This window comes from Entelurus aequoreus, linkage group LG05 (assembly GCF_033978785.1).
Source record: "Entelurus aequoreus isolate RoL-2023_Sb linkage group LG05, RoL_Eaeq_v1.1, whole genome shotgun sequence".
In the NCBI taxonomy this organism is placed as follows: Eukaryota; Metazoa; Chordata; class Actinopteri; order Syngnathiformes; family Syngnathidae; genus Entelurus; species Entelurus aequoreus.
In genome coordinates this window covers 68948140-68973842 of record NC_084735.1, presented here as the reverse complement: position 1 = coordinate 68973842, position 25703 = coordinate 68948140, and the positions used below count along the sequence as shown (strand labels likewise).

The window sequence follows — 25703 nt, the reverse complement described above, 5'->3', positions numbered from 1 at the left end:
TATGTTTTTCAAGCTTATTTACAGACTTGTCAGTTCCCTAAGGGGGTGTACCAAATTTTGTGGCGATTGGGCTAAACACTTTAAAGCTACAAAGAGTGTTTCGTACAGCACATTAGGATGTGTGGAAAATTTCAAGGCAGTCTGGCAAAGACTGCGTATTATAGATACTGTACATACTGTACACTAATGTGCACATTTCTTTCAGCAAGCATCACTGCTGAAGCCTTTCTTTAAAAATGCATCAATCAAGTTGATTAACCTGTTGGCTTGTTCTTGTTTTATTGGCAACATTTGCCTCAGAGTTAGGCAACAGGTACTCTGCTTCATCTTAATGACAGGACAGGATTGAGAACAGTCGTGTGAAAAATCCAACATAAAAACGATCATTAACCTCCAGGGGCATGTCTCCAAACTTAAAACACCCGTGACTTTGATCTTATTATAATATTTTCTTACAATAAAGTATGTGATCTGCTCATTGTGTGTAGTGGAGTGCTTGCCCAATTCCAAGGTGAACAATCTAGGCGAGTCTTAAGGTAGCACCTTATAATGAGGCATTATGTGTCACATGAATGACCTTCCTGCCTGCTGTAGTTTCACAAAATTATTGACATTTTTACACGTGTGTGTGCTGCAACGTGCACCACCAACTTTGAGGCCTAAATAAAGGCCTTGTTGATGCAAGATGGCAGGCAGAATCCCTAAAACAGATGCTTAACTTGTACTGACCTACAAAACAAAACTGGTGTGAAACACAGGCAAATCAGAGGCAAACACAACAAAGACACCTCAAGACGAGGGAAGATGTTTTGATAATATTACTGATCTCTCATACAAGAAATCTATCACAAATGTAATATAGTTCGCTTTTACTGTATCAAGGCTTTAGAAAAACTTTAGACTTTACCAGAGACATGATTTTTTTAAATATATTTTTTTACTGCAAAAGCCTTCAAATCGGCCAATATAGAGTATTGAGAACCAGAACAAACAGTAGAATGTACACGTCTGGTCACCGAAGGTGCCGCTTCATGGCCAAATTTTGGGATGGACTCGTTTGATGCAGGTTACCCTTTGTTTGGTCACCTGCATGCGAGCCTTACAGCAACTGTTTTGATATGACTTAAAGTATCACATGACATTGTTTTTGGCTAAAATATAATCTTCAGAATAAGTGGCATGATCTTCATGCTCCTGTGAGTTATTAAAATCTTCCGCATGTGTCCCTAATACTCTGTTTCAGGATAACTGGTTTGTGTTTGTTTTGTCCTGCAGGGTCTTCTAAGCAGACAATTCATAGAGGATCTGAATAAGCCATAAGGAGTAATAAGTGAGAAAATGACCTAATTAGCGACCTGTGCTGTGCACAACCTTGTGCGAATGTGTTGGCGGCACTATCCCCAGTTGTACCTGCAGGGCAGATACAGGCGTTGCTGCACTTTCGGGTAAAGCTTCCCTTATTTCCCCTTGACGTCCGCCCCACTATTCAATGGATTCTTACAACTTTCACTTTGAGAGAATGAGCAACGTGGACCTGCATCCTCTGAGCCTGCCTGTCAGTCGGCTCTCCCCAGCCAAGTCCAACAGCAGCATTGTAGAACAGTTTGCCCACCACCAACACGGTAAAGGAGATTCTGCCTACAGCTCCTTCTCTGGTGGCTCCACTGCCCCAGACTACCCGCCTTCGCTCCTCCCAGATGACCTACAGCCCAGCTCTTTCAGCCACTATGCTGACCTTAAGTATATAAAATCAATTTGCCATCCCAGTCAGCTACATTCTAACTCAAAGACCGTGGACCAGTTCTATTGCTCTATGGAGGTGATCTCACAGAACTACCGCAATAATACCCTTAACCAGAATGGCAATGAAGGTTTCCATACAAATAACAAAGCTATTACTAAGGTAGGGGTGCCTCTTAGGGCTCCACCACAAGGAGGTCACCCCCCCATTGGTCCTCCTCCAGTCCCAGCACGACAGGACAGTTTAATAGCTACTAAAAACTTAGAAAAAGACAAGACAAATTTTCAAACCCAACAGCAACAGCCCCATAATCGACTCTATCAGACAGCTAAACTAGAGTCAAGTTCCACCGTAATCAATCCTGAACCTGTGTATTCAGATTGGAAGACACCATCAGCAACAGAGGTCCCTCAGCAGCCGAGCTACCACTCGACCCTTCCCTCCTATGAACAGACCAAGGTGCCAATGAACACTTCCACTCTGTTCACAACAGACAACAAGGCTCCTTCTGAGCAGCAGATGACTAAAAACTTCCATAGACAATTGCCTCCCCAAGACACAAGCCAGTCTGAGCACCTGAGGCTCAGACCGTTGTCAAACGGTGGTGAATCTAATGTAGAAGATCTTGCCCATTTTGAGAATCCTCGCAAAAGGGCGCATTCCGCTAACGATTGGCTCGGTTCAGAGCCAGCCCGACTCTCTGCTTCTTGGAATGCTGGTCAAACAGGCGTTATTAACAGCAGCATCCATCATAAGGGTCAGTTCTACTTTGTCACAGGAGTGTGTAAACAATCTGAATCTAGAATGAGAGCACACTCCGCATCTGTGAGTGAGACTGTAAGTGAATGCTCCCACTTGTTCGAAAGAAATCAACCTAAAGAACGAGAAAGATGCCACAGCACAATGGAAAATTTATTTATACCGCGAAAAGAGGTCATAGATGAAAGAAGCCCTCAAAACAAGGACCTCATTCCCAGAAGTTTAGAACAGGAGAATCATAAGCCCGTCCTCTTTTCAGCCCGGTCCTCTAGGAGTTTCGATCCCTTGGAAGAAATTGACACCGAAAGTCACGAGATTGGGCGTCACACTGCCAATAACCCAATATTTTATTGTGGTCCTGAGAAAAACTGCTCCCCATGTTCAATTTTACCAACAAAGGAAGTTTCATTGTTCATTAACAATGAACCCGCCAACCATCCCAAAAGAGAAGAACAAGCACAAAAGGGTAAAAGACAGCCATTGACGGATGTAGCCAGTGATCGGATAAACAAAGAGACCACCCCACTTCTCTACCACCTGACTGGAGCTAACAGAAAGGCATTACAGTCAAAAAAGGATGCAGAGTTTAGTGTGAAAGAAAAAGATCTGTTATTGAAAAATGAGAGACTTCCGCCAGGAGATGCCAGCAAGAATGATAACTCATATAACACCCTGGATGACTCCTTTAAAAAGTACTACAAAGAAAAGCTGAAAGATGCACAGTCTAAAGTCCTGAAGGAGACATCATTTAAAAGAAGGGACCTGCAACTGTCATTACAGCACTGTCTCAGGCCAAAGCCTGAGTTGACACTATCAGGGATTCACTCTTTCTCCTTATCACAAGACTCTGAGACTTCCACAGGCACTCTCACTCCGTCTGTGGCCTCTGAAGAGACGGAAAGAGGTAGCATCGTAGGAGAGATTCTTGAAGATTTGAATGAAGAGATTGAAAGAGAAAATGAAAGACCAGCAAAAATAGCCCAGCCTCAGGTGGCGTCACGTAACGGGGGCCGCAGGCGGTTGACTCCAGAGCAGAAGAAGATGTGCTACTCTGAGCCGGGGAAACTCAACCTGCTCGGAAGCGCCCCCATCCACTCTTCTTGCCGCTCCTTTAGCAATGAAAACGAGAGTATGTTTGCCATACAGGGTGAGGGGCAGGATTACGTGCAGACAGGAGAGCAGGGATTGGTTGCGGCACGTAGAAAGATGTTTGAGCCTCGTGGTAGGGCTCTTTCGGCATCGAGTGTTTCAAGGACAAACCTCAAGCATCTGCAGCACAAGGCACTGGTGGAGTACATGGAGCGCAAGAAGGGCCAGAAAATGGCAGAACCCCATCAACTTTTGGGTCCTCAGCTACCAGTACCTCCCAGACAGAGGCACTCACTGGGCGAGAAACCTTTTGACTGGGGTCCCAGGCCTTTATCAGCAAGCTCTGAGGGCAAGAACCTCAAGAAGAAACTCAACAGACCACACTCTGCAGGACGCATCCTTGATTCTTCAAGCAGCTCCATCAGGTAGGAACTAATTTCGGTTGTGTTGCGTGAATCCATAAAATTTGAAGTACCGGTACTATAATATCTTTTATCTTAATTTTTTTTTTTAGGTATGCCCAGTTCTTGCCACCGCAATCCTGTTCAGGCCAACCTGCAGTGCAATCAAACCAACTCAAATGGAGGGAAAGACAAGGTCCATCCAATGGGATGTCTGCCTCAGTGGAGAGTCTCTTGAACCAACCAGAACCACCTACAGTGTTCAGGAACAGATCAACGTCTACTCCACATGCATTTCAGGTAAATATTGTCAGGTTTTTTTTAATGAAAAATCAGTGCAGAACTATATTTTTACCAATTCTTACAATGCTACCAAAATCATGATATACATTCTACAGGCACCAGACTGTAAATATGATCCAGTTAATTTCACTGAAGCTTGCAGGTATGTACAGTATAAGTAGGCCATTTCTACTGTTTTTAGGTCAAGGGGGTTCTATGTGCGCACTGTGACAAATAATTTTTAAACTAATAATTTAGGGATAAAAACAATTAGTGACTTTTTCAAAGAGTTTAATACTAAATGGTGTTTCTAGTTTGCAGAAGAATCTCTGCACCACAGTGCAGTCAACCCCTGAGGCCCAGCAGCATATCCGTGTGGTAGCTCATAGAGGGAAGTCCATGGAGGAATTAGGTACATCCAAGTTAACAAGGCTGTCGACTCTAAGTAAGAGTTCTGAGCAGCTGGATCAAGTCAGAGACATCAAGAACATTTCATTCTTCGTTGAGGACAGAAAGAAATATGCGGGAAAAGAACCAGGCAACAATAATCAGCGACAATTACAGAAACCATCCCTTTTGAATGAGAACTCTGACCCAAAGCCAAGAGACAAGGAGGATGTTGGACCTAAAGCCACTGCAGAAAGAAGAACCTTAAGTGGATCCCACTCTCCGACTTCTTGCCCCCCAACACGGGCCAAGGGTCAGTTGGTTTCTCCTGGATCTCGCAGCCCTGTGGCAGAGTCTTTTAAACCTCCCATTGAGGCGTCTTCTAACCTGCATTCTCACCGAGGACATGAGGCTATTGAGAGGGAGGTCAAGTCCTCTTTGTCTACCACCATGCAAATAAAACATCCTTGTGAAAGCAGGCTGAGTTCCAGGTGAGAACCCCTAACCGTAGACCATAGTACAGTTCAATTGAGCTGTAGTCAAGTTATGATTCATATTCTCTCTTTTCCAGGGAAGTCCAAAGTTTCTCTGAAACAGAGCGCCAACAGTCACTGGAGGAACCAGGCAAAGCCGCTACCCCACCTCTCCCTAACTACGAAGTGTCCTTGAGCTGCGGTGTAACCACTGACCCATCCTTGTGGATCCTCCCTCCAGAGGACCAGCCCAAAAAAGATGTTGAGACCCCAGACAGTGTATTTGAGGAACCCTTCCTATCGCTCCCTCCTGCACAAACGAGCGAAATCTCCACCTCTGATGTAGATGTCAGTCTAAAGACGGCGGCAAGAAAGAATCTCGAAACACAAGACGAGGAGTCAAGAGCGAATCAGGAAACGGTAGAGAGGAAAACACCAGAGGGGGAAACCAGTTTGGAGAGGCCTGACGGGAGGCCACCGTGGGAGGAGCTGGTCGAGGCGGCAGTGAAGGCTGACCAGTCATTGGCCCCCGTCTTCTATCCTCTCGCCAATCGTAAGACAGCACTGATGCTGATGGAGCAGCTTCTTTCTGAGGACACACTGCTGATGGAGGAGCACTACAGGAAGAAACAGCAGCAGAAAGACAGGTCATTGTCGGCCTAAAATACGACATATCAATTAATTTAAAAAGGCATTTTGTTATGTACATTTATATACACTTACCTGTCACAGTATTAGCTACACCTGCATCTGCACCTTCCTTTCAAATTGCTTTAGGAACGGTTTTTTTTTCCCCTTTTTCCCATAGTTATCACATTTTTTAACTATGACCACTATGCTTCCTATGTTTAGATTATTTGATATTCAGATTACCTTTCTTCGGTTACATTACTACAACCACAAAAACATGATTATAATACAAGTTCCACACGGAGTCAAACAAAACTGAGCAACATAATCTTTTTTTAGGCAATGCAGCTCTTACATTGCATCATTCTGGTGTACCTAATGTGGTGGCCTGTATGTGGGTGTGTGTACAGGCCTGCAGATTGAGAGAATAATTGGCCACCGCTAATGAGAATTTTCCAGTCTAGTGTTTCACTGTGACACACAATACTGTTTTTTCATGGCCAAAGAAGGTGCTGTGTTACCTTGTGTTGCATCACATACTCACACACAAACACACACACCTGCATATCTGTTACTGCTGTGCCTGTATTCAGGTTTCTGCTAATGCAAGCGCATACACACCAGAAACATAAAGAGAGTTTAAGCAACATACATTTTATAGATGCCAATGCCTATTGCGTGTTGTTTGCTGCTGCAGGGATGTATATCTAACCTCTACTCATCCTTTTCTATCCAGTTGTGAGACTGTTGTAGCTGTTGAACAACCTTCACCGCCACCTGACAGCCGTACACCTCCAAGTAGAGACTCCCAGAGCAACGATGACTTCTCAGAGAAGAAGGTATAAGTTGTGCTAAAACCATGACCAAAAACACACCACAACATAATCCTCTCGTCTTTTAATCCACAGAGCATGTTGGTGTCCTACATCGAGGAGCGCCTGCGTTCGCTGGAGGACACGCGTGGTGCCCTCCAAACTGAGATCCAGCAGAACGTATCCCACGGCGAGGCACTGGAGGTGCTGGTACGTGAGCGATGTCTGCCCCTGGAACTGGAGAGGTACAACCTATTCATCGGGGACCTGGAAAGGGTGGTCAACCTGCTTTTGTGCCTCTCCGCCCGGCTGGCCAGGGTTCAGAACGCCCTGACCACAGTGGACCAGGACACGGACGTAGAAGAGAAGGTGAGGATGTTGCGGCATGAATATCATAAGCACCTTTTTTGATATTCACCTCCTGTGTATGCAGGATTTTTTTTAAATAATAAACATAAGCATTATTCATTGACAGAATTTAAAAATGTGTTCATAAATCTCGATTTTTCTAGATCTTTATCTGGAACTGCTGCAGATTTGAACAACAGAATAGTTTCCATAGTCCTCCTTACCAACAAACAAATGACAGCATATCCTCAGTTGTAGAAGTAATGATACATTAACCAAGTCATTCATTTCAATAATATCTTCAATTTAAATACAACAAATATGCTTTTAATTAGAATTGACTGTAAGATAAAAAATAAAAATGTGTATGTTTTTATTAATACATAAATATTTTTTTATAGAGCACATTTAAAACACTGGTAAAGTGCATCCCAAGTATTAAAAATGTAAACACAAAAAATGAAAAATCCAATTTAAAAAAACACAGTAAAACTTAGGTTATAATACTACTATTAATAACAGTAGCAATAATGATGATAATATACAAGCATTATTAATATATAAATAATTATAATATATAAACTAAATACTAAATGTATAATAAAAATAATCTTAATTGTAAAGCAATATAGTACTAAAAATGCTACATAAATTAAAATTATTATTACTAATACTATTTTCCTATTCTTCGAAAATATATTTTTCTCTATGAAAAAAATATATACAAAATTAATAAAAAATAATCCGTTCAATACCCAATTTAATTCCAACAAAAAATATAACCTTTATTGCCTTATTTTTTTTGTAAGGCAATATAGGTTAAATAAATATTATACAGTAATTATAAGTATTGCAACAAACATTGCTCAAAAAGACCCCAAAAGGACAAGAAAATGTGTGTATGTTTAGTAATTACATTTTAAAAAAGAGGCTTAGACCGACCTAATACAAATTCACCTGTTTTGATGTTTAATAATCGAGTATCTAAATGTCCTAGTGGAAGCGTCAGTCTGAATGGCAGTGAGTGAATAGTTTTGACAAACAGTATAGCAGCAGCTATAGAATAAGTCTAATATTTTTTTTCCCCAAAGACTATATAAATACTGTATACTGTACGTCAAAGCGTGCTAACTCATCATCCGTTTGTCACATGACCATATCGCTGCGCATTACGCAGGTCAACAAACCGGAATCCTTCTCATGCGTTCACACATTCTTCCCTCCCGTATTAAACCCCTTCAGTTGTTTACACGTGTGCGTTAATCCCGCAGCAGCTCGCCGTGCGCCTCAGTGCTGCCGATTGGGCGTGAGGAGAGGCTGCTCCCATGCCGTCAACCATGGACACTCTCTTTCTGTGTCGTGTTGACTTTGGAACAGCAAACATGCCTGCTAGGTGAAGGGCAGCTTTAGTTTCTCACCGTGTGGAATGCCAAAAATGCTTCGGTCTTATCTGAAGATGAACTTAATGCTTTCTGAGACGAGTGTAAATCATCTTTGGGGCACTCTATGGGCGTAATATTCTCAACAGCCTGCATCTGAGCTCATAGAATTATAAATATTTTATTATGAAGCCGCTTGAATTAAATAGTGGATAGTGTGTCAAAGGTCACCAACAGATCCCAGTGTGTCCCCGTATTAATGACGGTGCACATGCATGCACTCATTGCGAGCGTTGTTTGGAGGCGTTTCTTCTGTTATCAGCAATAATACTGTTGACACTTGCTCACCGAAACTCCCTGCTCACCAGTTTCGATGACATTTGTACCTACCCTGCCCTCTGTTGACACAAGGGAAGACTGCACTTCCCCTTCTAGTCACTCTCCACACTCTCAATATGTAGAACATTTACATTTAGAACAGAAGTGCTGATGTTCCTGAAGGTACATAACGCGCTATTAAGCAAAAAATCCAATATTTTTTTTGAGGGTTTTTTTCTTCACAGAAAACTCCTTTGGCTAAACTTCTCCACAGCAGCAAAGTCCTTTAAAATGAGCCACCATTTAATTGTATTCTTGCAACTTTACTGGCTTTGTAGATTATTTCAGGTCTTCAGTTCTGTGTTTTAAGTGTGTAAGTTGCTGATTGCCATGAATAACTGGTGAGAGAAGCAATCATGAAATACATGACAATTATAGCGAGTAGGCTTGTTTTTAGTTGTCTGTTTTTTTTCTGTTGCTTATGGTGAGAGTTTTTATTAACTGTTGGGAGAAAGTATTGTATTAATTTGATAATCGTACCAAGCATGCATACAATGGAATCTGATTTTGTGGATTATTTCAAGTCATTCTGTTTCACTTCAAGTGTGGAAATTGGTGGTTGTCATTAATAACTTGTGGGAGGAGCAATCACATGCAATCTGAAGGTATCGTTTTATTTAAGGTGGAGGTTATTAATAACCAGTGGGAGAAATGATTGTATTATATGATGATTAAAGCAAGAGAGTGTAAGGGTATGAATTTTTATTTTGTGGATTATTTAAAGTCCTTCGGTTTATTTTTTTCTCAGTTATCATTATTAACTGGCGGAAGAAGCGATTGCATGCAATATAAGACTATTATAGTGAGCAAGAGCATCGTTGTCTTTAACTTTGTGGCTTATTCTAACCCTTTTATGTATTTTTACTATGCAAGGTAACCGTTAATAACAGGCAGGAGGAATGATCACAGTCATTCTGACACATTTATCTTATGCCCATGCAATAACAAGTATACCGTGAGATTTAACATCTTTGCTTATTCGGGCGTTTCTATTTATTTATAATGTGAAAGGTGGAGATAATTATGAATAACTGGTTGGAGGAGTAATTGCTGTAGTTTGGACACATTAATTGTACTCGCATGCACACATGTCTCAGCAATGATAAAATAGGTTTTAACTTGTTGGTTTATTTTAAGTCGTTCAGTTTCAATCAATCAATCAATCAATGTTTATTTATATAGCCTTAAATCACAAGTGTCTCAAAGGGCTGCACAAGCCACAACGACATCCTCGGTACAGAGCCCACATATAGTTTATTTCTATCATCCAAGGTGACGGTTATCACTAATGACTAGCGGGAGGAGCAATTGCATTGATTACAATAAAACATCTATGTTGCATGTGCGCCTGTGCATGAGCAAGCATGTAATCAACTTTAACTTTTGGGGCTTTTTTTGAGTTGTTGTATTTATTTCTATTATGCAAAGTTATCATTAATAACTGGCAGGTGGATCAATTGCACTAGTTTGGACTATTTTTTTGTGTGCATCCATGCCTGAGTAATCACACTATAGGTTTTAACTTAGTGTTGTATTTTAAGTTCTTAAGTTTATTTCTATTATCCAAGGTGACGGTTATCATGTATAACCGGCGGGGCAAACAATTAAATTGATTATGATGCAACAACAAGGTAGCATGTGCACCTGTGCATGAGCAAGAATGTAATCAACTTTAACTTCTGGGCTTATTTTGAGTGTTTGTATTTATTTCTATAATCTAAGGTGTTGGTTGTCATTAATAACTGGCAGGAGGAATAATTGCACTAATTTAGACACATTACTTGTACTCTCATGCACACATGTCTCAGCAATGATAAAATAGGTTTTAACTTATTGGTTTATTTTAACTCGTTCAGTTTATTTCTATTATCCAAGGTGACGGTTATCATTAATGACTAGCAGGAGGAGCAATTGCATTGATTACGATGAAACAATTATGTTGCATGTGCGCCTGTGCATGAGCAAGCATGTAATCAACTTTAACTTTTGGGGCTTATTTTGAGTTGTCGTATTTTTTTCTATTATACAAAGTGGTAGTTATCATTAATAACTGGCAGGTGGAGCAATTGCACTAGTTTTGACTAATTTTTCCTGTGCATCCATGCCTGAGTAATCACACTATAGGTTTTAACTTAGAAATCAACTTAGGAACTTAAAATACAACACTATTATCTAAGGTGACGGTTATCATGAATAACCGGCGGGGCGAACAATTAAATTGATTATGAACGGGACAAGCGGTAGAAAATAGATGGATGGATGATGCAACAACAATGTAGCATGTGCACCTGTGCATGAGCAATAATTGTATCAACTTTAACTTCTGGGCTTGTTTTGAGTGTTTGTATTTATTTATATCATCTAAGGCAGTGGTCCCCAACCACCGGGCCGCGGCCCGGTACCGGTCCGTGGATCAATTGGTACCGGGCTGCACAAGAAATAAAAAAAATATATATATATTTTATTTTTTTATTTTTTATTAAATCAACATAACAAACACAAGATACACTTACAAACTTACAACCCAAAAAACCTCCCTCCCCCATTTATACTCACTTTTTTATGACCAAAAATAAATAAAAATAAAAATAATAAAATCCCCCCCGGTCCGTGGGACACATTTTCAAGCGTTGACCGGTCCGCAGTTACAAAAAGGTTGGGGACCACTGATCTAAGGTGTTGGTTGTCATTAATAACTGGCAGGAGGAGTAATTGCACTAGTTTGGCCACATTTATTGTACACGCATGCACACGTACTTGAGATTGTACAATAGGTTTTAACTTATTGGGTTATTTTAAGTCATTCAGTTTATTTCTGTTATGCAAGGTGGTGGTTATCATTAATAACTGGCAGGTAGAGTGATTGCATGAGCAATCACATTAAAGGTTTTACTTTTTGGTTTTGAAAATGTTCTGTTTATTTGTATTATCCAAGGCAGGGGTGGCCACACTTTTTCTGCAGGCGAGCTACTTTTCAATTGATCAAGTCATGGGGATCTACCTCATCATATATATAATTTATATTTACTTATTTATGAAAGATATGTTTTTGTTAACAAGTTAAAAGTGTTTAATGATAATGCAAGCATGTTTAACACATATAGTTAATATTGTTAATAAATTAAAGGTGTTTAATGATAATACAAGAATGTTTAATACATATAGTTAATATTGTTAACAAGTTAAAGGTGTTTAAAGATAATACAAGCATGTTTAACACATATAGTTAATATTGTTAACAAGTTAAAGGTGTTTAAAGATAATACAAGCATGTTTAACACATATAGTTAATATTGTTAACAAGTTAAAGGTGTTTGATGATAATACAAGCATGTTTAACACATATAGTTAATATTGTTAACAAGTTAAATGTGTTTAAAGATAATGCAAGCATGTTTAACACATATAGTTAATATTGTTAATAAGTTAAAGGTGTTTAAAGATAATACAAGCATGTTTAACACATATAGTTAATATTGTTAATAAATTAAAGGTGTTTAATGATAATACAAGAATGTTTAATACATATAGTTAATATTGTTAACAAGTTAAAGGTGTTTAAAGATAATACAAGCATGTTTAACACATATAGTTAATATTGTTAACAAGTTAAAGGTGTTTAAGGATAATACAAGCATGTTTAACACATATAGTTAATATTGTTGACAAGTTAAAGGTGTTTAAGGATAATACAAGCATGTTTAACACATATAGTTAATATTGTTAACAAGTTAAAGGTGTTTGATGATAATACAAGCATGTTTAACACATATAGTTAATATTGTTAACAAGTTAAATGTGTTTAAAGATAATGCAAGCATGTTTAACACATATAGTTAATATTGTTAATAAGTTAAAGGTGTTTAATGATAATACAAGCATGTTTAACACATATAGTTAATATTGTTAACAAGTTAAAGGTGTTTAAAGATAATACAAGCATGTTTAACACATATAGTTAATATTGTTAATAAATTAAAGGTGTTTAATGATAATACAAGAATGTTTAATACATATAGTTAATATTGTTAACAAGTTAAAGGTGTTTAAAGATAATACAAGCATGTTTAACACATATAGTTAATATTGTTAACAAGTTAAAGGTGTTTAAGGATACTACAAGCATGTTTAACACATATAGTTAATATTGTTGACAAGTTAAAGGTGTTTAAGGATAATACAAGCATGTTTAACACATATAGTTAATATTGTTAACAAGTTAAAGGTGTTTGATGATAATACAAGCATGTTTAACACATATAGTTAATATTGTTAACAAGTTAAATGTGTTTAAAGATAATGCAAGCATGTTTAACACATATAGTTAATATTGTTAATAAGTTAAAGGTGTTTAATGATAATACAAGCATGTTTAACACATATAGTTAATATTGTTAACAAGTTAAAGGTGTTTAAAGATAATACTAGCATGTTTAACACATATAGTTAATATTGTTAACAAGTTAAATGTGTTTAAAGATAATGCAAGCATGTTAAACACATATAGTTAATATTGTTAATAAGTTAAAGGTGTTTAAAGATAATACTAGCATGTTTAACACATATAGTTAATATTGTTAACAAGTTAAAGGTGTTTAATGATAATACAAGCATGTTTAACACATATATATTCCTTCCTTTCATGAAGACAAGAATATAAGTTGGTGTATTACCTGATTCTGATGACTTGCTTTGATTGGAATCAGACAGTAGTGCTGATAACGTCCGCATGTTCAAATGGAGGAGAAAAAAGTCCTCCTTTCTGTCCAATACCACATGAAAGTGGTTGATTTTTGGCATCTTATTTGTCCAGCTTCCGTACTCCTTTTTATACACTTTACAAGAAATACATTGGCGGCAAACTCCGTAGCTTGCTAGCTTATGCACGCCAGCTTTCTGAGACTCTTATTTTGTTAGCGCAGGCAGGATGAAGCAGAGCTTTTATTGTGCAACTGTGCAGTCGGTCTTTGGAGTTTTGACGACAGGTACGGCGCCAGAGTCTGTTGAAATAAAAAGTGTTTCTCGCCTTCCTGTCGGTAATTTTTTCTTAATAATGAGCTGGCAGCAGCCAGGGTCATCTCAGAAGACCCTTGGGTGCCGTGAATGTCAATCAAGTGATGAAAGTGACGTCATAGTGAAGATTTATGATCGCTCATTTTTAGGACTATTTTTTTAATGCCTGGCTGATGATCGACTGACACACCCTCCGGTAGCTCGCGATCGACGTAATGGGCACCCCTGATCCAAGGTGACTGTTATCACTATTAACTGGTGGGAGGAAGGATCACATTGACGATAGGGCAGGTCTGTGACAGGCATTAATGTGCTCGACCAAGCAAAGTGTGGGCATCATCTTTGTATTGATTTCTGTTGGTTATCATGAATAACTGGGGAGAGGCGGGATCTGACAATTGCAAAAAATGTGGTCACGTGTTCTGATTCAAGCAAAATCATCTTCTATGCCCCAGCAATCTCTGGACAGTCGCCACCGCCTGCTGTGCAAACAGCGCGAGGACGCCAAAGACCTGAAGGACAACCTGGACCGCAGGGAGAGCCTGGTGTCCACCTTCCTGTCCCGCCAGCTGTCGGACCAGCAGCTGCGGGACTACCGCCACTTTGTGCAGACCAAGGCCTCGCTGCTCATCCGCCAGAAGGACCTAGATGAGAAGCAGCGGCTGGGGGAGGAGCAGCTGGACGCACTCTCAAAGACCCTCTGAGGTTGACCCGAGTTCGGACGTGGTCCAGTTCTTCACAGTAAAAGGCGGACGCATCCCGACACTTTTCAAACCCTGTGCCTTGACGTCAGTGACGATGTTGCATTTCCGCTTGTGTCCACAGGGGGGAGCTGGCCCTTTAAGCTTTAAGATTGTATTGCATGGAGTCAAGATCTTCAAGGCACTAAAAACCAAAAGCAAAGCACTTTGTCCTAAAAATAATAATAACAATAATAATAATACATAAATGCACATTCCTTCTTCATGAAAAACCCTGCTAACTCCATCCGGCTAGAACATATTTCCACTTCTTTTGGAATATTTTGTAGTGAAAGGTACACGGCCGCTGACATCAAAGACACTTAAGTGCATACAAACAAAATCATTAACACATTTTACTTGAAATAGTCATATTTAATTTCTAAATAGATGACACTTTTTTTTTTTTTTTTTTTACTCGAATGTCGCGTCAGATTTGTACAAGTGATGTTGTCCAACATCAGAGTGTACGTGTGCGTGTGTGTAGAGGTTAGAATCCTCTCTGCTGTGCTAGTTAAGTTGTTTTGTGATTTGGCTTCAAAAAAAGTGCGGCAGTTTTGTACAGTATATTTATGTGTGAAGGGCCACAAAAGGATGTAAAAACAAGAGTGATGGTGTGTGGAGGACCCACCAAGACTACTTCTTATCCTGCAGCCTGCAGGAATCCCCACACATTAGTGAGCGAGACACAAAAGAAGACGGTGGTTTCTGCCGCGTGCGGCCTTGACACAATCTTTCTCAAAGAAGGAGACCTTTCAGACTTTTCGATGACTCGTCATGATCACGTCGTCTTTTTCGCTCTTTTCTGAGTCACATGTGCCTGCTTGGAGTTGTAAATTCCACCCTGTTCGTCTGACTGTCAATAAATTAAGAACCTCCAATTCCCATGGCCACTTGTTATTGCTGCGAAGGAGTGAAAGCAACTCAAATTTGAAACTGCAAATAACACATTTAATAATCTTTTGTCATATTAATATTAAGTATTTTTTTAAATAGTATGCTTCTGATATGTGTTATTTAAGCCTAATATGTACGGTATTTTAAGTTTTTTTTACCAGTAAATAAATAATACATTGGTAATATATTAATATATTAATACATTACCTACTCAGTGGCCTAGTGGTTAGAGTGTCCGCCCTGAGATCGGTAGGTTGTGAGTTCATACCAAAGACTATAAAAAATGGGATCCATTACCTCCCTGCTTGGCACTCAGCATCAAAGGTTGGAATTAGGGGTTAAATCACCAAAAATGATTCCGGGTGTGGCCACTGCTGCTGCTCACTGCTCCCCTCACCTCCCAGGGGGTGATCAAGGGTGATGGGTCAAATGCAGAGAATAATTTCGCCACACCTAGTGTGTGTGTGACAATCATTGGTACTTTAACTTTAGTTTTTTAACTTAAATTTTTTTTGGTTGCACTATTATTAATTTTTTCATTGTGTAAAAACTTTTATTTTGGAATTTTATTATTTGACTCATACTTTAAATTGTAATTAGATAATAAAGTGTATAAAATTAAATGTATAGAAAATTTAAGTTTGGATTATTTCACATTAATTTCATGAATCGTATATATTAATATTTTTGATATTTCAAATACATTAAAGATAGGATACACAGTATACTAGGAATGGTAATCTTACAGCAACTCACCATTCCATTCTGATTCCTGGGGTGACGATTCGATTTAAGAATTGATTCTCGATTCAAACCGATTCCTGATATATTATTTGGTGTAAGAAAATAAGATCAAATCTTTTTAAAACTGGGTACTGGTTACAAAAGCTCCTCTTGGCTGCTGACATATAATCTATACGTGCAGATATGGCCTAGAAAACGTTTTTTTGTAGTTGTTTTTTTAATCTTAAAAAATAAATATGTGTGTATATCCATCCATTTTCTACCGCTTATATATATATATATATATATATATATATATATATATATATATATATATATATATATATATATGTATATATATATAAATAAAACTATGAATCTATTTAGAATGGATGTGAATCCATTTTTTGAACACCCCTACAGTAAATTCATATTAAAAACACAAATATGCTGTTTTTAAATGAACATTTGGATTACTATCATTTACTTTCATTGTATTGTATTGTATTGTATTGTATTGTGATGGGTCAAATGATACTGAAGCGTCGACGCCTTATACAACATTTTGTATTTTTTTTCCGCAGGTAATGACTTTTATAATCCAGCAGATGGTGGATGAACATTATAAAACACCAACACAATATCAGTGCAGTGTCAATACAGATAGCGAGTGCGCCATACACTCACTGAGGTGTCATTGACCCATCACTAGTATTGTATTTCATGTGCATTATCAAAGCCAACTATTGATAGATTGTATACTATAAAAACTTTTTTTTAAACTAATATATAATGTATCAAAAATTGTAATTGTAATTGGGACGGTATAGCTCGGTTGGTAGAGCGGCCGTGCCAGCAACTTGAGGGTTGCAGGTTCGATCCCCGCTTCCGCCATCCTAGTCACTGCCGTTGTGTCCTTGGGCAAGACACTTTACCCACCTGCTCCCAGTGCCACCCACACTGGTTTAAATGTAACTTAGATATTGGGTTTCACAATGTAAAGCGCTTTGAGTCACTTGAGAAAAAGCGCTATATAAATGTAATTCACTTCACTTCACTAATTAATTGTATTATATAATTTAAAAAAATGTGTATTGATAATAAATATAAAAAATAACAAAATAATTATAATAATATATCATTTCCATGACACGGTATCTATTGTGTACAGATAACTTTTCTCCTGACCGCTCATTGTGCAAGTGTACCTAATGAAGAGTCCGCCTACAGACAGAAGGGCAAAGAAAAAGATATACATTTTATTTCTTTTCATACCGCAGATTCACACCAGAGTAATGAGGGACTAAGAATAGCATTAATAGTTTAATAATTTATTTTCATTTAAAAACATTTGCCCATTTACTATTTAAAAAGCAATTAAAACAATCAAATTCTTTTTTTTAAAGTGTCACCAGGGCTTTACTGTACATAAAATTAAAACATAATGTTGAAAGTAATTAATTAAAAAGCATTATTATCTTAAATAATTAATTTTATTAAAAATGTCAATATATGAAAATAGTATTATTAGTTGATATATTTTGATTTGAGTTTAAAAATGAAATATTGTTAAAAACTCAACAATTCTGAATGAGGCACACGTTTGTTTGTTTTTAGCCTTTTTTTTTAAAACATATATTTATTATAAAAGCTTTGATGAAATAATTTAAATAATTAATAAAAATGATTTTATTATTCTAAAAACTTTAGTGTTTTAGCAATGCTAGCATTACTGTTATTTGCTCGATCATTCTGAGATAAGCAGATTTTTTTTAAATACTTTTTAGTACATTTTTATGAATCATTTACAGCAAACAACATCAAGGCTGACAAATGTAAGGCCTTGGACATTTCTGTCTTTTCCCAGACGACAAATGTTGAACCAGGTGAGCCCTCCTCTCATATTTCACCTTTGGTGTCCTGTTAGCTCGCAGATTAGTTTAACGTTTTACTACCTCAAACAGGCCTCGTCTTTTTCCTTTATAACTGCTGTAGCTCAGAGATATTATCTTTTAAGGACATTTATTGTCGAAAGGAATGTACCGGAACTAGCCTAGTTAGCTTAGTTTAGCTTAGCTTAGATTGACTAACTGAAGGTGTACCTTGTCTTTTTAATAATTGTTGTTTTTCTTTTTAATATGAATAAATGTATAATTTCATACGTTATTATTGAAACATTATACTGTTTGAAATATATTTTATTTGTAGTTTTTCTTTTTATCATTGTTAAAAAAATAAATCAACAAATAGTTTAGGCTGACCATATTCTGAAATCCCAAAAAGAGGACACATATAGGCGTGCCAAGGCGGGCAGCACGCCAAGGCCGGGACTAGGTGAACATTTGCCAATGATACTCGAACTTGCTTTATAAATAATATATTTATTTAAATAAAGCATTTTTTCTCCTCTGTTGACAGCAGTTGGCGCTAGGAATTTTCAAAATGTGGTCCCAGGGACCCCATCAAGTCATAAAAATGGAGTCTCACTTTTTTGTAAGCGTTTTGAAAACAAATGCCAAACGTATGCATTATCCTGTTATATCTCACATTCTATATTGTGTTTTGGAAAAAGGTTGTCATAAACGTTACTTAATTCATTAAAAAAGATAATTCAAAACAAAACAAATTTGTATACATATGTAAATGTATCCAGTTATAAACATTCATTCACTTTCTTCTTTCCTTCATGGACCTAAACTTTACCGCTGCTGGTAATTTTTTCTATATTTTTATTTAATAAGTTGTAGGTGTATTTATTTCAGTATAAAAGTGTAAAAAGTGTTTTGCTTGGGTCATGAAATGATGATAATGGTGTGCCAGGGCATATATAGATTTTATATGTAACGCTTAAATCCCTGGAGTCTACATCAACTTCAGATCTATTCTTCATTTCAAAATGTTTTAGTTTTTTTATGTTGTTTGTTTTCCGCCCTTTTTTGTCAAACAAAACTATGTTTTTTATGGCAAACACACAAAATATGCAAAATCTTCCACCAAAAATATTTTTCAAAGTGAAATATTTGATGTGGAGTAATCGGAACCTTTGATAGGTCAATAATTCATAATAACATTGATTTTGATTCAATATTATGTTTTAAAGGCCTACTGAAACCCACTACTACCGACCACGCAGTCTCATAGTTTATATATCAATGATGAAATCTTAACATTGCAACACATGCCAATACGACCGGGTTACCTTATAAAGTGCAATTTTAAATTTCCTGCTAAACTTCCGGTTGGAAACGTCTATGTGTGATGCGTATGCGCGTGACGTCACGACGGCAACGGAAGTATTCGTACCCAATGTGTCACCATACAAACTGCTCTGTTTTCATTGAACAATTCCACAGTATTCTGGACATCTGTGTTGGTGAATCTTTTGCAATTTGTTTAATGAACAATGGAGATTGCAAAGAAGAAAGTTGTAGGTGGGATCGGTGTATTAGCGGCTGGCTGTAGCAACACAACAAGGAGTACTTACTTGGATAGCAGACGCCTAGCCGATGCTAGCCGCCAACCGCATCTGTGATCGGGTGAAGTCCTTCGTCGCGCCGTCGATCGCTGGAACGCAGGTGAGCACGGGTGTTGATGAGCAGATGAGGGCTGGCTGGCGTAGGTGGAGCGCTAATGTTTTTATCATAGCTCTGTGAGGTCCGGTTGCTAAGTTGCTAAGTTAGCTTCAGCGTCGTTAGCAAGAGCATTGTTAAGCTTTGCCAGGCTGAGAATTATTAACCGTGTAGTTACATGTACATGGTTTAATAGTATTGTTGATCTTCTGTCTATCCTTCCAGTCAGGGATTTATTTATTTTGTTTCTATCTGCATTTGAGCCAGATGCTATCACGTTAGCTCAGTAGCTAAAGAGCTTCGCTGATGTATTGTCGTGGAGATAAAAGTCACTGTGAATGTCCATTTCGTGTTCTCGACTCTCATTTTCAAGAGGATATAGTATCCGAGGTGGTTTAAAATACAAATCTGTGATCCACAATAGAAAAAGGAGAGTGTGTGGAATCCAATGAGACCTTGTACCTAAGTTATGGTCAGAGCGAAAAAAGATACACCCTGCACTGCCTCTCTAGTTCTTCACTCTAACGTTCCTCATCCACAAATATTTCATCCTCGCTCAAATTAATGGGGTAATCGTCACTTTCTCGGTCCCAATCTCTCTCGCTCCATTGTAAACAACGGGGAATTGTGAGGAATCCTTCCTCCTGTGACGTCACGCTACTTCCGGTATAGGCAAGGCTTTTTTTTTATCAGCGACAAAAAGTTGCGAACTTTATCGTCGTTGTTCTCTACTAAATCCTTTCAGCAAAAATATGGCAATATCGCGAAATGATCAAGTATGACACATAGAATGGATCTGCTATCCCCGTTTAAATAAAAAAATGTCATTTCAGTAGGCCTTTAAGCAATGACTGTTTGAAAGAAAGAAAAAACAGCTTTGTTTTATTAGTCAACATTGCAACTTTTTCTAAATTACATTTCACCTTTCAGCTTTTTTATTTCACTTTTTTTATGTTTTTGTTTATTTTAATAGTATTTTTAGAATGTGCCGTGGGCCCTTAAAATATTAGCTGTGGGCCACAAATGGTAAAAAAAATAAATAAAAAAAATAATAATCTGCGTCCTTTCTGATTTTAATGCGTTAAAAAGACACAAAAAGTGTGTTAACGCCAACACTGGTTGACATGACAGTATAACAAAACAAGTCACACTTATATTCTGTAACATTCACAGTTTTGGAAAAAAAGTGCAGAGGTAGAAATATTCAAAATAACCTCTTGTATATAATCTAAACATAAATAATGCCTCAAAACAAGTTAATTAAATTTAAACAAAAAAACACAGCTGTTTTGTGCTTTGTAGTGTCGATATGGGCTTGTAGATCATTGGCCCCTTTATTTGCCACAGATATATACGTTCCTGCTTTGCACACAGTGCATTCTGCTTTACATGTGTCACGGCCAGGACGAAAACACAGATACTTTTCCCGTAAATCATCCGTGAAGTTGCATTTACGTTTCAGCTTCTCTCTTGTGTTCTGTCTGTCTCTCGACTGTCTGCTCTCTGTCTCTGCCCCTCCCTCACGAATGTTGCTGCGTGCGCACACCTAAACAATTTAACCCCTTCTTAACTCTGAACATACATTGAAAATACACACAACCCTAACTCAAAATACCGGACATTTGAGGCATTTAAGAAACCCCGCCCGGACAGACCGGACAGCCCCGCAAAAGAGGACATGTCCGGGGAAAGGAGGACGTATGGTCAGTCTAAAATAGTTGGAGTTGTTTATGATGCTTTGTCCTATCCTTAAATCGTTTTGTAATTAATTTAAAAATTATTAAATTGGTATTTAAAATTTTTAAGTTTTATAACATTCAATTTGTGTTTTGTTTTAGGTCGTTAAAAATGTATTCAAAAACAATCGATTGAATAAAAAGGTCAATACTAAACAAATTAAAACATTTCATAATATTACAAAAATATATTAAAATAAAATAAAAATATATAAAATGAATCTTATCTCATGTTACAATTATTGTGATACTTTAATTTTAAAAAAATAGTACTATTCATTAATAGAAAATAAAATAATATTAAAAATTAGTTGAACGTTATCGATTAATAAGATCATTATTAATTACAGCAAACTCACTTCTCTCAAAAAATAAATAATGACCAGTGGACTAAAACAAAAATCAGCCTAACTGCGTCTTTAAATGATATCTTTGTGCAAAATAAATATGCCCAAGGCTTGAAGATGAGCCATTGTCTTGACGTCTAACAGAGTGTGTGTTTGTCATGCGAATTATACAACAACACCTCAGGCAATAACGCACACAAACACACGCACACACTGGCGGGTTTGGGGGGCAAAGTTACTATCCTGAATATGTTGATTCATAGCAGACGTTGACATGTTTTTGACATGCTCAACTGACAAAACACCAATGGTACACACACACACACACGCGTTCTTGTATTTGTTACCTCCGAAAAATGCCTACCTCTTTAGGACCACCCTTTCTAGATATATAAAGATTTGTAATTACAACATTAATTTATACATACAAACTATGCAAATGTAAAAAGAATAAGCTTTTAGTTATTTATTTATATTTTATTGTTTTATTTTTTGTTTGTAATTGTTTTTTAAAGTTAAAGTTAAAGTGCCAATAATTGTCACACACAAACCAGGTGCGGTGAAATTATCCTCTGCATTTGACCCATCCACATAGGGGAGCAGTGAGCAGCAGCGGTGGTCACGCCTGGGAATCATTATTGGTGATTTAACCCCCAATTTCAACCCTTGATGCTGAGTGCCAAGCAGGGAGGTAATGGGTCCCATTTTTATAGTCTTTGGTATAATTCTTAATTAATTAATTAATTAATTACATTTTGGCCAAAGGGGCCGCATTTCAATTTCGTACACACACTTGTTATTACATATGTTGGCCAGAGGGGGAGCACTTACATTTTTTACACACACTTGTTATTTCATATGATGACCAGAGGGGGAGCGCTTTTAAAACCGACACAGTCAGTTTTAAAAATCCCTCCTTTTTGGGACCCCCCTAATTTTGATAGATTTCAAATGAGACATTCTCTATTAGATGCAATGGTTTTCCTTATTGGGACCATGATTTCCTCATATGGAAGGTACTTTTCCTTGTTGATGTCTCAAGAAGGGTAGGAATACAAGAACACACACACACACACTGGGGACATCATTCCATTTTCTACACCACTTATCCTCATTAGGGTCAAAAATATTACACATGTCATGTATTTTTGTCATTTTGATCCTTTTGAAAGCCTTTTGATCAGATTATGTAAAATTAATAAAATAACTCATGTTATGCAAAAGTATCCACACTTTAGCGCTTTACACGCACTATGAACCGGGCGCTAGCAAACAGAGCCTTTATTCCATCTAGGTAGCGCATATTAAGTATCGACTCGTTGTGGCATTTTGACTGTTTGGACACGTCATTAAAAAATATTGCCATTTAGTCTCATCGATACTGTTTCACAAGACATATGTCGATATTGTTTTTGCACATTCAGCACTATTCAGTATGTTATGAAGAAATTCATTACTCATAGAATCAATCATACATAAAAACAACAATGAGGAATTGTGACGAATTCTGTGACAATTGCTAAATGTAGTCCAGTACTTAGCCGTAACCAGCAGAGGCGCTGTTGAGTCAGTGGCACTATATAGCCGTGACACACCAGTTACATTTTTTCTACTGATTAGAAGCTTAGCATGGAAACAGGAGTCCAAAACATTCAGATGGATATTTCACCCACGATATCAATAGTAAGCGGAAAAAAAAATATTGTTACCAATGATACTTTTTTCATGTTTAATTAGCCTTTGGGACAAATAAAGTATTGACTTATTATGACATCATAGGAATTCCTTTCGAGTGTTTGGATACTTCATAAAAAAATATTGATGTATCGATACAGTATCGCAAGTGGTTCGTCGATACTTTTACGTTGTGAAGAAATGAATCATTAATGCTGAATGTAGTGCAGTACGTACGTGGTAGTAACCAGCAGAGGCGCTGTTGAGTCAGTCGCACTATATAGCCGTGACACAACTAGTTACATTTTTTCTACTGATTAGAAGCTTAGCATGGAAACAGGAGTCCAAAACATTCAGATGGATATTGCACCCAAGATATCAATAGTAAGCGGGAAAAAAAATATTGTTACCAAATATACTTTTTTCATGTTTAATTAGCGTTTGGGACAAATAAAGTATTGACTTATTATGACATCATAGGAATTTCTTTCGAGTCAATCATACATGCTGAATGGAGTGCTGTACTTGGCAGTAACCAGCAGAGGTGCTGTTGAGTCAGTTTAACTATATAGCCGTGACACAACTAATTACATTTTTTCTACTGATTAGAAGCCTAGCATTGAAACAGGAGTCCAAAACATTCAGATGGATATTCCACCCAAGATATCAATTATATGCAGGAAAAAAATATTTTTACCAATTATACTTTTTAGCCTTTGGGACAAATAATTATTGACTTATTATGACATCTTAGGAATTCCTTTCGAGTGTTTGGATACTTAATTAAAAAATATTGATGTATCGATACTGTATCGCAAGTGATACGTCGATACTTTTACGTTGTGAATAAATTAATCATACATGCTGAATGTAGTGCAGTACTTGGCAGTAACCAGCAGAGGCGCTGTTGAGTCAGTCTAAACTATGGTTTCTTAGCTATGACAGAAACCCTAGCACGGAAGCAGGAGTTCAAAACATTCAAAAGGCTCGATCAATAAAGCAAAAAACAAAGCATCCCTCATGGATCGTCACTCGAAAACGTCCAATAGAACCTTGTGGCTGACGACCTCGTCCTCCCGTTCATCGACGGCCGTATCGTCGCTTAGCGAGAAGAACGAGAGCCTGGACTTGTGGCCCCTCCTGTGCGTCCTCACGTGGGGATGGAAGAGGCGGCTTATGGAATGGCGGCCCTTGGACGAGTCCTGGAACGGCTCGTCCTTGTCGTGGTCCGCCTGCTGGACTCTAGGTGCCCCTAACATCTCCCTGATGGCCTCCGAGGTGTCGTGGTGCAGATAGTGGTACGCCCTCTTGCCGGCGTTGTCCCGTATCCGCACGTCGGCGCCGTATTTCTCCACCAGCGTGACCAGAATGAAGTCCCGCTTGTGCAAGCCGGCCACGTGCAAGGCCGTGTATCCGCCGCGCGTCCGGGCGTCCACGTCCACGCCCACGTCCACCAGCTTCTCCAGCATCTCGCCGTTGCCGTGCTTGGCGGCCCAGTGCAGGGCGGTGAAGCCCGACACAAAGTCCCGCTTGTGGACCAGCTGGCGGTCCCTCAGCAGGAGGCCGTAGACCTGACTCCAGTGACCCGAGGCGCACTTGACCAGCCACTCGTGCTCGTCCTGATCTAGAGGAACTGAAGACAAGATTCTGGTGTCTTTTAGCTCCTCTGACAATGGTCTCCTTTTGGTTCTTAAGGGGTTTTCAGGGGGGTCCACTCTTACGTCCGTGGGGGGCATCCTCAGAGGCAAAGCGAAGGGTTTGACTGTGGAACCGAGCCTCCTCTGCTCTTTAAGACGTGAATCTTCTTTGCTTTTCCGCAACGCAATCTCAAAAGGAGACAGCAGTCCGGTTGTCTTGTCCTCACCTTGTGGACCCTCCTCTTTGCCCTCTGGGTCCTCCCGGTCCTCTGGCAGACCTTTGCGGTGGGACTTCCTGAGCACCACATACCGGACACCCTCGCTCTCCTTCACGTAGGCCACGTTGTTGACAAAAGCCTTAAAGAGTTCTCTGTTCCGGGTCTTCTCCGCCGGATCGTCGCAGTCCACCAAGTCTTTAAAGAGAGACACCAGCTCAGACTTCTTCACGCGGCCCCCCGCTGATTGAAGAACCGACAGTACGCTCTCTTGGCTCAGCATTTTTTTCTTCCCAACTGAACGGGAAAGTGTTCTGTCGGTGCACCTTGACCGGCTCCTCCTCCTCCTGCATAGCTCAGTCTTCAGGTGGGAGTGTTGCCGTGACGTCACCTGACTAACATGCAGACAGGTTTGTACCTGCAGGACTGTATCACCTTTTCATTTGAAGAGTCTCGACACTATCTGCACATTA

The 25703-nt window shown here is 38.5% G+C and overlaps 3 protein-coding genes across 6 annotated transcripts in view; 2 read left to right on the top strand and 1 right to left on the bottom strand.

The window, feature by feature from the left end:
* The window catches only part of shroom1 (shroom family member 1), a 46906-nt gene extending 31591 nt beyond the window's left edge, over positions 1 to 15315 (top strand). For all 3 annotated transcript variants that reach the window (XM_062048739.1, XM_062048738.1, XM_062048740.1), the window contains 8 exons: positions 1276 to 4014; positions 4104 to 4290; positions 4389 to 4435; positions 4587 to 5150; positions 5231 to 5779; positions 6499 to 6601; positions 6671 to 6943; positions 14148 to 15315. In XM_062048739.1, coding sequence (XP_061904723.1) covers positions 1490 to 4014; positions 4104 to 4290; positions 4389 to 4435; positions 4587 to 5150; positions 5231 to 5779; positions 6499 to 6601; positions 6671 to 6943; positions 14148 to 14396 — 4497 coding nt within the window. In that variant the 5' untranslated portion in view covers positions 1276 to 1489 and the 3' untranslated portion in view covers positions 14397 to 15315. The remainder of the gene's footprint in view (positions 1 to 1275; positions 4015 to 4103; positions 4291 to 4388; positions 4436 to 4586; positions 5151 to 5230; positions 5780 to 6498; positions 6602 to 6670; positions 6944 to 14147) is intronic.
* Positions 15316 to 17907: 2592 nt separating this feature from the next.
* septin8a (septin 8a) overlaps positions 17908 to 25703 on the top strand; it is a 68543-nt gene continuing 60747 nt past the window's right edge. The window contains exon 1 of one of the 2 annotated variants that reach the window (XM_062048731.1): positions 17908 to 17938. In XM_062048731.1, the coding sequence (XP_061904715.1) occupies positions 17927 to 17938 (12 nt within the window). In that variant the 5' untranslated portion in view covers positions 17908 to 17926. Of the gene's footprint in view, positions 17939 to 22299; positions 22396 to 25703 lie in introns of those variants that run through there. The other variant, XM_062048733.1, reaches the window with a different exon arrangement.
* On the bottom strand, positions 22810 to 25521 carry LOC133649815 (ankyrin repeat domain-containing protein SOWAHA-like). The gene has a single exon (XM_062046488.1). It carries the CDS (start codon positions 25511 to 25513, stop codon positions 24407 to 24409), a length of 1107 nt encoding a protein of 368 aa, XP_061902472.1. The 5' UTR covers positions 25514 to 25521; the 3' UTR covers positions 22810 to 24406.

Coding starts and splice junctions, on each gene's coding strand:
- LOC133649815 (XM_062046488.1), bottom strand. CDS start 25,513: ATGCTGAGCCAAGAGAGCGTACTGTCGGTTCTTCAATCAGCGGGGGGC.